General features: G+C 42.1%; 1 protein-coding gene across 1 annotated transcript; it reads left to right on the top strand.

The window, feature by feature from the left end:
- The first annotated feature begins 7,798 nt into the window (after nt 1–7,798).
- LOC131911327 (vomeronasal type-1 receptor 4-like) lies at nt 7,799–8,884 on the top strand. The gene has a single exon (XM_059263308.1). It carries the CDS (start codon nt 7,823–7,825, stop codon nt 8,759–8,761), a length of 939 nt encoding a protein of 312 aa, XP_059119291.1. The 5' UTR covers nt 7,799–7,822; the 3' UTR covers nt 8,762–8,884.
- Nucleotides 8,885–12,616: the final 3,732 nt, after the last annotated feature.

The following is a 12,616-nucleotide window of genomic DNA, read 5'->3' as shown; positions in this document are numbered from 1 at the left end:
CCTTTTTTTATAATAAGCAAAAAGTCTGGAATGCTAGGATTCTGCCACCACTCCAGCTGCATGACCACACATGCGCAGTTCAGTAGCTAAGTAAGGGGTCTTATGTCATCAATGCACTTCATGATTGCACAAATGTGCACAGCACCATCGTGCAATCAGTGCATGTGTGGCATAGCCCCATAAGCCCACCTGCACATGTGCAGGGGAATCCTTAAAAAGCTAGACACAGACTCCTCCCCTCTCTTTCTGCTCTTCCTGCCCCCTACTCTTTCTCTCTCTACACATGTCTCTGCCCCAGGCCTGGCCACACTCTCTTCTGTCCCCTCCCCCATTCCTCCTAATAAAGTTCTGATACTGGGTTTTGTCATGCCTCGTGACCTCTCTCAAACAGTAACCAGTGCCACTTATTTTAAACCAACAGTGACCCCAATGCCAGGAAGCTAGAGCCACAGATAAAGAAGGAACAGCTAATGGTTGTCCACATTTCTGTTCCCTCAATGTGCTCCTGTGGTTACCACGGAAGCTACCCAGCACTCCCTATTGGTCATTAGCATCCCCAGGAGCCATGAACAGGAGACCAAAGGGGAAAGGGACGTCAGGATGTCACTGTCCTGGCAGAAGAGCAGATACTCTAAAGAGAGACGTGTTTCCCCTCCTTTTCACTATCAATATTGATACAATAAATCCAAAGAATTACCATTTGCCTGGGATTCATTCCCAGGGACTCTCAGAGGAGGAATTTCCCTCCCCAGAGAAGCTTCACACAGTTATAGTGACACATGGACATTTCCTGGATTTTCTTTCTGTTGTAAAATTGTAACTGAAGGGCGCTAGCAGGCCTGAGCATGGCAAATGCAGGCCCAAGTATGGCAAATATGGCGCTGACAGGTTCTGCCCTTCCCCCTTCCCTCTTCCTTGCTAAACCATTAGATTACATTCCTAAAGTTAGCCACCAAGGTCTATTCCCTTATTTGGCCACTGATTCATTCCTGAGGCTGATCACCAAGGTCCAACTATCAAAACATCAAGGTCAAGGAATCCAAATCACTTATTTTGACTAATATAATTAAAATACTCAATCAAAACTTACCAACTTACCCTAGCTCGTTCTAACACAGACCCCCCCCCCCCTTTTCCCTCTTAAAAACGAACACTTACAAAGCTGTTTGCTGCTGCTTCTGCCCGATTCAGATTCAGTCACCCTGTCCCTTTGCCTTGCTTAAAGGATCTCTTTGTGTTTGGTTTGTGCTTGAAAACTGGTGTTTGGGGGGTGGTCTGTGCCTAATCTGGGGCCTAGAGGGGAGCACCCTGACATGTGCAGGCCTGTAGATGTAACAATCTTCTTATTAAATAAGAAACACAGAACCAATGCAAAGAAGAAAGCCAAGAGGTCAGAGCTAAGAGCTAAAAACCTTACCCTTCCTCCTACAGTGGTCCTACCTCTCCGAACCAGAGCTACTTTCTGTGTTAAAGTCTTTATATATAGTTTCTGTTCTGCCTTCTCATTGGTTGTAAACCCAACCACATGACCGCCTCATCACGGCCTGTCTGTATAGGCCTCCAGGTTTTCTATGATTGGTATTGAGATTAAAGGCATGTGTATCCAATGCTGGCTGTATCCCTGAACACACAAAGACTTACCTAGCTCTGCCTACCAAGTGCTGGGATTACAAGCATACGCCACCACTGCCCTGCTTTCCTATGGCTTGCTAATAGCTCTGACCCTGGGCAACTTTATTTATTAACATGCAAATAACATTTTAATACAAATAAAATATCACCATATTTCCCCTTTTCTATTTTAATAAAAAGAAAAAAGGAAAAAGCTTATAACTAACATAAGAAAAACTATATACAAAAGTACAATAACTATATACAATATATACAAGTAATAAATACCTAAACAATGTCTAGTTCATTTGTATTTGACAAATTCAGAGAAAATAATTCCATTATCTATCCTATTGTATCTAATTCACTTTCTATCCTAATTAATCTTCAACTATAACTAACTAATCTTCAACTCCCTCAGAGACCCAAGAAGAAAATAATATTAGCTAACAAAAATAAAAACAGGAAGTACATGCAAACAACTTCCAAAAAATTATGAGTTGACAGAAACAGCCAGCTGCTTGGACAATCATCTGAGGTTTCTCCGCAGTGTTGGGGCATCATCTTCAGCCTATACGCTTAGCGTATCTGACAGACTCATTTGTGAAGTAGGATGTACACAAGGTCAACAGTTCAACCTCACATTGGGTGAGAGCAGTCTATATACCAGAAACACCTGAATTCCACTAGTGTCATGTCATGATTCAGGATTTTAAATTCTGGAAATTGTTGATGTTTTTTGAATTCAGCTGTCCATTCTTCTTGGCCATGTATGTATGTGGCTTCATCTCAGCATCCCGTTCTTCTCCACAGGCCCCTTCAGTAACATTGCTACAGAGAAAGGGGAAAGAAAGGAAGATTCTTTCTCTCCCTGATTTTGCCAAACCACAAATAAATCTGTTTGCTTAATCAGTTCCTAATTTCCTTAAGGAAGCAGTGGCATTATGAAATTTTGCAGTTTCCATTTTTCATATGTGTCTGTGTGTATATGTATGTGCTTTGAATGTGTATTACATCTTGGCAAGTGGACAGGCATGTGTGTGTGTGTGCGCACATGCACATTTGTGCTCACCTACACGCATAAGACTGAAGTTGATGTTAAGAACTATCCTTCATTTTCCACTTTATTGAGTCGGTCAAACAGAATACATGAAAATGCCAATCTCACTACTCAGCTTCCTTGAGTGAAAGTCTGTCCCTGGCTCCTGAGACTGGAATTACAGGCAAGCTGCCAGCATGCAGTTAAGTGAGCTGGCACTCACACTTGGAAGCCAAGCACTTAAACCACTGAGCAATTTCCCCTATCCAGGAGTTATTATTCTTCAGTTCCACCCTGTAACACGGGAATATCCTTTATATGAGATCAGATTGAGGGACAAAATGGAGGTCACCAGTGACCCCCAGCATGTCCTCTGTCTGTGAGTCGGCAATTTTCTCTCCAGAACTCCTCCCACGTGGAAAAGCCGCACAAAGGGCTCTCTTTCTGATGTTTTATCTTTGATTGAATAAACCAGTCAGAGCACTACAAGGTTTAAACTACGTTTTCTTTATATTTCAGAGGCAAAGACAAAATTTAGAAGTTTTCTAAACAGGATAGCAAAGACATCAGAGAGCCATGTGGAGGTAATCCCATCCAGCACTTGGGGGGTAGAATCTGTTAGATCTCTGGTCTACAGAGTGAGTTCCAGGACAGCAAGTTCTACACAAAGAAACCCTGTCTCGGGGTTGGAAGAAAAAAAAAAAAGACATCAGAGGGAAGTGCTCCTTGTTGAACCAGAGATAATTATTTTATTTTTCAATTTCTATCTGCTCAGACATATGTAGTGTACAACTCAGTTTCTCTACACCTGGATTTCCTGTTCAATAGACAGGATGGAAATCCTGGTTTCCTCAAGAGCTGCCATTTCATTCACAAAAGCAGCATTTTTAGATTCTTTTATGTGTCGGCTGCACCCACATGTATGAAGACATCCTCATGCAAGACACAGAGGAAGACCAGTGACCTCGAACTCATCTCCCAAGGAAACCCAGTGGTGCTTTCTCTTCAAGAACAAAGTGATGATGTCATCACTCCTAATCTCAGCCCTGCACATTTATTTACATCCCCTTGCATCCAGAATAGGAAGGGCCTCCTAGGAACCAGAAAGAAAAGTTACTTAGAAGGACCATTCTTGGGTACACATAAGTTATAAAAGTGTTCTTAATAAGTTTTATACTGAGTAAATATTGCTTTGGAATAAGGCCAAGGTTGGGGAGGCATTCAGATTTCAAGTCCCATATGATATTTAATGTGCAGGAATAAAAGAATCAGTCACAGCAAAGACCTTCACTTCTGGCAGCCACAGGTAGAACAAGGGACTCTAAATTTGTTCTGGTCCATGTTTGGGACTTGCTCGGGGAAACAGAACTGCCCCCCCCCACAACTGAGCATCATTTATTCTACTGCAGTCTAACAAGAGATTTAAGACAGAGAAGCAAGTGACTTGTTCTGTGTCAGAAGTTGGTCCCCTGCCAAGCCACAGCTTTGCATTTTGGGAAGATGAAAACCAGTCTGGAGATGTGGGAAGCTCCGTACACATAAGAGGATGCCAGAGTTGCAGCCATCTTAGAGAAGGGCCAGATGGGGGCAGTAGGTCCTTGGACAAACTGTTTTTAAAAAAAACACCAAGCCGGGCGGTGGTAGCTCACGCCTTTAATCTCAGCAACTCGGGAGGCAGAGCCAGGTGGATCTCTGTGAGTTCAAGGCCAGCCTGATCTATAGACCAAGATCCAGGACAGGCACCAAAACTACACAGAGAAACCCTGTCTGGGGTGGGGGGAGCACCAGAGGATGTACTTTCCCTTCACCCCTATACCTAGAAAATTAGGAGCTGCACAAAAACAAGTTCCAGACATTTCCTGCCATAAGCTAAAGGATATGATACAACATAACTGGCATAATAAACAAAGCACCAGGTATGCCCTGTGGGATGTTTTCTGCTGTTGTAGGTTGTATACCAGGCTGTCAGCAGGAATGAGTTTCAGGTAAATAAAATTGGGATGTCTAACTATCAGAGGAACTGGGTCTGCTGGCAAAATAGATACAATAACATAGATTACTAGAGGAGACGGCAATTTCCTTGCAGCTGCAACTTTCCAATCAGTTCCAACCAAGCATCTCTAACCTGAAGTAAGCACCAATTTTGAGCTTGTAACTATACAGAGTTGGAATTCCCCTAGACCCCGACCCCAAACGGTATAAAGCCCCTGCCCAATTGTTACTCAGGGTCTCTCCTGCTCTGCTGCTGCGTCAGACAGAGGGAGAGGCCGAGTTAACTCGAAATAATAAAAGACTCTTTGCCTTTGCATCAGACTTGTTCTCTTGTGGTCTTTGGGGGACTCTGGGTACAGCACACAGAAACATGGCTAGCTGTTCACTTTCTCACCTCACATCTTTCCTCACAAAATAATTAAACCCTAATTAAGCTTGAAATAACTTCAGAGGAAAACAGATGTAGTAATTGTGGAGAGAGGGGAAGCTGTACTTCAGGGACTGGGGCCCTGCAGAGGCCTTCCTCCCCCCTGACACTGTGACAACATGAAACTTGAAGTCCACACTACCTGATGGCAGCCAAGAGCCCCACAGATCCTGACAGTACAAATAGGACCTGGCAAATGTCACTTCCCAGAGCTGCTCCTGAGGCTGTCTGCACCACAGAGGTCCAGGTGAGTTCATGGAGGTAAGATCTTCAATCCCCTCAGCTGTGCCATGGAGAGTTTCACTAAAGCAGAAGTCTCTCTCTTTGCCTAAGCCAGGGAGCAGTTGAGAGGCTCTGTGATCCTCGGGACCTCCGCTTTTCTTCTGACCCTACAAGGCTGGTCCCTGACTCCAGAAAGACCAAAGGAGACTAGTTCCTGGAGATACAGAAATGGAACAGAAATGTTGAGGCATCGCTATCCATCCTCAGGCTGGAGGATCATGACAGAGCTCTGGCTGGGTCTTTGCCTAAAGTTACCTTTTTAAAATGAGTCAATAAGATAGATAAGATTTTCAGAGGTCTGTCAAACCCTGGAGACAATCATGATACACTCCTGTGACATCAGGACTAGAGAGACTGAAACAAAGTAATTGTTTTTCAAGGATATTCTGGTTTACATACAGAGACTCTTTCTCAAAAATTACAAGACAAAAGAAAGGAATCCCCAGCAAAGCAAGCATTAAACATCCAGAAAAGTGTTAATATTTTGTATCATGACTTGGGGTGAATTAATATCAGGGACTTTGACAGATCTTAATGTCTGACTAAATACTTCATATTTATTCTAAATACATCAGTGAATGCTGATGTGTTTGTTACTAATGTCTGGAGCATATTTCATTATGTTTGGATATTTAGGATGGTATTGTGATTTATAGGATGCAGTAGCACAGGAGAACACACCTTTGTCAGAGGCATTAGTTGAAAGGCAATAACCGACATTTCTAGAGTCATGAGGCCACCTGGACACAAAGGCAGCAACAAGGCTAGGTTGATGAAGGTCACACATGAGATCATCAGGACACAGACATTTAAAGCAATCCTGTGAGTTTAACAGGAGGGAGCAAAGGGGACAGGGCATTCCAAGTACTCAGAACACACAAACCCGTAAAACATCCAGATTCTTCTTATTGTAGAAAAGGTGCCCAAAGTTTACCATGAGTCCCTGAGAAATAAGAACAGAGCTCCTGAACATGAACAATAACATCCTGCCGAGATCTAGAGTTCTGGAATCAGCTCAGACTGATGCAGAACGGAGCAGCCTGCCTGATACCCAGGTTGGAGAAGAATCAGGAGAAGCAGCTGCAAAGCAAACTGACAAACTGCTCCTCACAAGGCCCCACAGAGGCAAATGCACCGTGAACTCTGAGATGGGGATCCCTGCTCACAACTGTGTACCCCAACTACTGCGCTGTCTGTAGCTGATATGGAAGACCCATAACTCAGAAACTTCACGCATCTCGTGGTAGCACATAAAACTTAATTAATCTCCTTCTCCCATCCACCTCAGCAGCAGCATCCTGTCCGGAGCTGTTCCATGCTCCCTTAGGTGCTCTGAATTCATCCACTGGGGTCACAGCCCTCTGCCACACACTCTCTTGGGAAGCACCACAGGGTTCCTCTAGACTCCCTCCCTGCCTGCAACCTGGTAGTTACATAAAATTTTCAGGGTATCTTTGACGACTCAGATTTAACTGTTGGTCCCTATTGGAAAGGTTATTCAATTTGACTTGACATTGAAGACTACCTTAAAAAAAAAAAAGTAGTAAACATTTATATGGAGTGAAATCACAAAATGGTCAATACAAAAACTTTTAAAATATTAAGATGTATAAATAGAAGTTATAAAGCTTCGAAGTCAAAGGCAAATCTAGAAATTGTTGTATTAGTCAAGATGCAGCTGAGAAGATTCCGTGGTTGGTATGTAGAATGAACAAAAAATTTAAATAAAAAAATATTTTAAAAAGGAAAAAAAAGAATATCAAACAAAGGAGGAGACAGTGTGGAGGGTAAGGTACTAAATCTGAGATATGTTACAGGTGTTGACCCAGCAGGGATTCCCAGTGTCTGTGAGGTGATGTGGGGAAGGCACACAGATTCATCATGAGCCTCAGGCTTTGGGAGTCGGGTGGGGAAATATGATGAAATAGAATGAGAAACAGAAGAAATGTTGGTTGGAGAAACTGGAGTTCAATTCAGCTATGCTGAGAGTTAACTAGGATAATCCATGCACACAGACACACACACACACACACACACACACACACACACACACACACACACACACGAGAGAGAGAGAGAGAGACAGAGACAGAGAGACAGAGACAGAGAGACAGAGACTGAGACAGAGAGACAGAGACTGAGACAGAGAGACAGAGACAGAGGAATTTTAAGAAGTCAATTTTGCTAGTGTAGAGCTAAAAAATAAATCTTCTTAAAAAACTTTAGATTTTTGGATAGCAGTTACCAAATTCACCTATCAAAGTGCACACAATATCCCAGAGTCCACAGGGAAAGGGAGAGTTTCAGGGACCTTAATCTGCAACATTATGTGTGTCCCCCACTGCCTCTTGCACACTAGAAAATGCTACTATACAAAATGTGTTTTTCAGATACATGTCTGTCATTACTAACGCTTTCTTGAAAAAGTCTTTGCATCCTGGATACAAGTTTTTCTACCTAGGAAGGAAGAAATGGTTTTGAAATTTATTAAGGAAACTATTTTTCTCTTCATGACTGTGCTTGGCACTCTGGGGAATATTTCTGTTACTGTGAATTATATGATCAGTTTATTGGTAGGCCCTGAGAAGAAACCCATACACCTTATTCTCATCCACTTGGCTTTTACAAACATCATAATCCTCCTTGCAAAAGGATTGCCAAAGACAATAGCAACTTTTGGTTTGAGAAACTTCCTAGATGACATAGGCTGTAAGATCCTCATTTACCTGGAGAGAGTGGCCCGTGGTGTCTCCATCTGCACCAGCAGTCTCCTCACTGTGGTCCAGGCCATCATCATCAGTCCCAGAGCATCTGGGTGGAGGAGGCTCAGACCAAAGTCTTCATGGCACATCCTTCCATTCTTTTCATTCTTTTGGATGCTCAATTCTTTAATAAGTATGAACCTAATCCACTCCATCACAAGTATAAACCTGAATATGTCACAGCTTAAGAGTGAAGACAACTATTGTTATTTTATGCTAAAATGTCAGAAAATAAAATGGATTTTTCTCCCTCTCATGGTGCTGAGAGATGCAGTGTTTCAGGGTGCCATGGGAGGGGCCAGTGGCTACATGGTATCTCTTCTCCACAAGCACCACCAGCATGTCCTCTACCTTCAGAAGGCCAAGCTTCTCTACAGAACTCCCCCTGAGCTGAGAGCTGCCCAGAGTGTCCTCCTTCTGATGTTCTGTTTTCTTTTCTTCTACTGGACTGACTGTGCTTTTTCTCTATTTTTAAGTCTTTCTTTAGGGAACAATTCCTTGATGGTAAATATTCAAGAATTTATGACCCTTGGTTATGCAACTTTTAGCCCTCTTGTGCTGATTCACAGGGATGGACTTCTGGCTGAGTGTTGGCATGCTCAGTGGGAGAAAGTGAGAAAATTTCTCTCTCGTGTAGCTGTTCAATGAGTGTGAAAGAGCTCTCAGTTCTGCAATATTGTGGGGAATACAAAGTCCCACAAAGCAGTTCAAGCACGTGTTTATTCTCAGACAGTCTTCCTGGTGACTCACTGCCTTGAGCTGAGAGAGAGATCTTAGCCAATTACAGTGAAAAATGAAAACTCATTCTCTGTATTGCCACCCTTTGGAAAGGATGTTATTTTTTCTACTTTTCTATACTTGTACTCATTTGTTGTGTATGAATAGTTTGCATGCATTTATGTCTGTGTAGCAAATGCATGCCTGGAGCCTGCAGCTGCTGGAACAGACCATCAAATGCCCTGTGACTGGCTGGGGTGAAACAGACGGCTGTGAAACCAAATCTGCTCCAGAAACTGAGCCCGGCCGGTCTTCTAGAGCACTCCTAACTCCCGAGCTACCTCACCAGCACTTTGATTAGGACTTGTAGAATTCACGTTACTACTACCGCGACCGGGAGCATTCAGGTGAATTTGGTAAATTTTATCAAAATTCATAGTGATTTACTCATGTTAGTCCAAGAAATCTGTTTTCTTGTACTTGACACTGTGATTGTTAAATGATAGTACCACGAGGCTATTTTGGGATCCTTCAAAGTGTCTATGACTATCCATCCATAGAGAAGACGTTAGAGAATTGTGAAAGAGGGACATGTACTCTGCATTCAGTTCATCAAAGCCCCATGCCCCAGTCACAGAAATTAAAAGCCCTGAAGCACTTCATTGGTGGTCTGTTCATGAAGGTTCTCTGCAGGAATAAAGACTGTAGATATGGGGTAAACTAGAAAACAAATACACAGTGAAGTTTCCTGTTATATCGTCTATAGTCTCTTTGTGGATGAAAAGCTATGGATTTGCCTTTTTACAATGAACAAGTTACATGACTGAAGCCGACTGAGGCTTGCTCGCAGCTGCCCTTTGTTAATGCCCCGGTGTTCTCCACGACACTATCCAGCTCTTTGTCATCAAAGAGCTGCAAAAGGATCTGAGTCTACATTTGTTTAGATGAAGGATTCTCTGCTTGATTTCTCAAATTGGATCCACACAATAAGATATTGACATGGTTCTAAGACTCTAATGGACACATTCTGAAAAATACTTATTGATACATCATTGAACATGACATTGTTGAATCATTTGATGTAGGTTTATGTCTCACTTTTTAAAAACTTATCTGTCATATCTGACGAGAACCCCTGCAAACATTTGGGTACATCATGGATCTTTACAATGATAAATTTGGATTTATTTTTTGCTTGGTTGCACTGTATACACAAAACTTTTAAGTGATCTATATTGCACTGTGCTATAGCTCATTAAATATCTTATTTTTTATAATATAAAGATTTATTTTTATGTATGTGTCTATATGAGTTTATACCACATTTTTACAGGTGCTCACACAGCACAGAAGAGGACATTGAGTCCCTGGAAGCTAGAGCTACAGGCAGTTATGAGTCTTATCACATGGATGTTGAGGAACCAGGATCTTCTGCAAAAGGAGCAGGTCTCTTAACCATCCCTCCAGCTCCTTGTCTTTCTCACATAAATGTAACTTGTTTGTACTTATCATCTATTGCTCATCTTAGTCTCACAGCTCTTTTGTGAAAGTCTTTTTCTAAGTAATTGATATAAATGACCAGCCAAATCAAACACTTTCTAAATCAGCCTGTGTAATTTAACTCAAAAAGAAGTGATGTAAGAATATGAAGGAGTTACGAGCAACAGAGAGCACATCAGCATGAGAAGCTCCTCAACTGACACCTTTGGCTGGGGTGTGTAGCTCAGTGGTGGAGCACAGCATATGCTTAGCATCCACAGGGTCCTGGGTTCGATCCCAAACACTGAAAATAAAACAGAATATAATAATCACAAAAAAAAGAATATGAAGGAGTAAAGAAAGATATAGTTAATCTGAATCATGAAGAGATTGTTCAACATTAAGAATATACATGGGGGCCGGGGGGTGGTGGCGCACGCCTTTAATCCCAGCACTCGGGAGGCAGAGCCAGGCGGATCTCTGTGAGTTCGAGGCCCGCCTGGACTACCAAGTGAGTTCTAGGAAAGGCACAAAGCCACACAGAGAAACCCTGTCTCGGAAAAAAAAAAAAAAGAATATACATGGGGGCTTTAAAATAGTTTTTAAATTTTAAAAACAGGATAGACAAGAGACATATAATTGTCGACACAGCATGACCATGGATGGCCTGGACTTAAGTGGCACAAAGTTTCTCTATTCAACTTCTCTCTAAAAGTCAGAGTATGTTCAGAAAAAAATAAAACAAAATCTTGATCAGAGCGCAAATTAAAATTTTTATACATGATGAATATTCTAAGTAGAGGATAGTGAAGGAAACCTAGAAATGGGATTCAGTTATGCCCTTCAGGTAAAGCACACGAGATCTGACAGATGGATTAGTATAAACAACTTCATCATTTCCTTATGCTGGATGCATTGCTTGTCATTAGCATGGGCCTGTGGGACATTATGCTAAATGAATAGCTCAGCTGCATGTAGACAAACCCCACGTGATTTTACTAATAAGTGGAACCTAAATACAAACGAGAACAGAGCCTTCAGTGTGTGGTATGCAGCCTACAGCCCTCAGAAACTACCTGCATATGATTTGGGGTTTTTTTGTTGTTGTTTTAATTTTGTTTTTTATTATTTAAAACAATTCTCCAGGAGGCAGAGGCAGGTGGATCTCTATGAGTTTGAGGCCAGCCTGGTCTACAAAGCGAGTTTCAGGACAGTGAGGGCTGCATAGAGAAACCCTGTCTCAAAAAAACAGACAAACTAAAAACAAACCAAAAAAAAAAGTTGTCAAATTTAAATATATTTTGATCATATCCTTCCACTCCTCCAAATTCCTCCAGAGCCTCTCCTCTTCCCTGTGTTAATCTCACAATGAGGAGAAATCATAACCAAATCATAGCAAGCTTTATTCGTGTACACCTCAGAGCCAAATCAGCAACTGTGTCCCTCTAAGGCAGCCTTCATAAGACCAGCCCCAATTTTCCATACCTCTTTTATAGGGCAAAACCTCAAGGTGGAGGATATTTTCAAGCCAGTGTGGTTCCAGAAGAGAGACCAGGCAGTTAAGAGTTTACAAAGCAGTTAAGGAAATCTTGGAATGTTGTTTACAGAACGTTGCATGGTTATGAGGTGGGACACAGCCCAGCTCTGAAACACAGACATCTGAGTAGTCAACAGGAACTTAACTTAGCTACAGACTTAAAATGGTGTCCCAGAAACAAAGTGGAGTAGGGCTGGTTCCTCACCTAACCACCAAACTTAAGTTCTTTCTCAAAAATAAACCAAAAACCCAGTACAACAACAAAATCTCCAAAACACAACACACACAAAAAAACCAAAAACAAAAAACTATAACCAAATAAAAACACATACTCTCTCACGCATGCATACACACACACACTCACATACACACACACACACACACACACACACACACACACACACACACACACAAACCATGTGTCCATCATCTGTTAGTCAACCACTCCTGAACACGAAGCCAGCCCTGGATTGGCTGTTATCCCACCTGTCATTCCACTGAAGAAAGCCAATCCTTCCTCTCCCAACAGTTTAGCTGTTTATCCTCAGCCTCATGGCTAGGCCCTCATTCATTCATTCATTTCCTTTTTAACCATAATAAAATAAAATATAGTAAGACAAAACAGAAGCCATCACATCAAAGTTAGATGAGACAAACCAACAGAAGGACATGAGCCCAATAGAAGGCACAAAAGAATCAGAGACCCACTTGTTTGCACTTTCAGGAATCCCACACTATAAATGCAGAGGACCTGGTGCAGACCTGTGCAG

This window comes from Peromyscus eremicus, chromosome 5, assembly GCF_949786415.1.
Source record: "Peromyscus eremicus chromosome 5, PerEre_H2_v1, whole genome shotgun sequence".
NCBI lineage: Eukaryota > Metazoa > Chordata > Mammalia > Rodentia > Cricetidae > Peromyscus > Peromyscus eremicus.
Note: the sequence above shows the minus strand (reverse complement) of the source record. Positions and strands in the feature narration are given on the sequence as shown.

Coding starts and splice junctions, on each gene's coding strand:
- LOC131911327 (XM_059263308.1), top strand. CDS start 7,823: ATGGTTTTGAAATTTATTAAGGAAACTATTTTTCTCTTCATGACTGTG.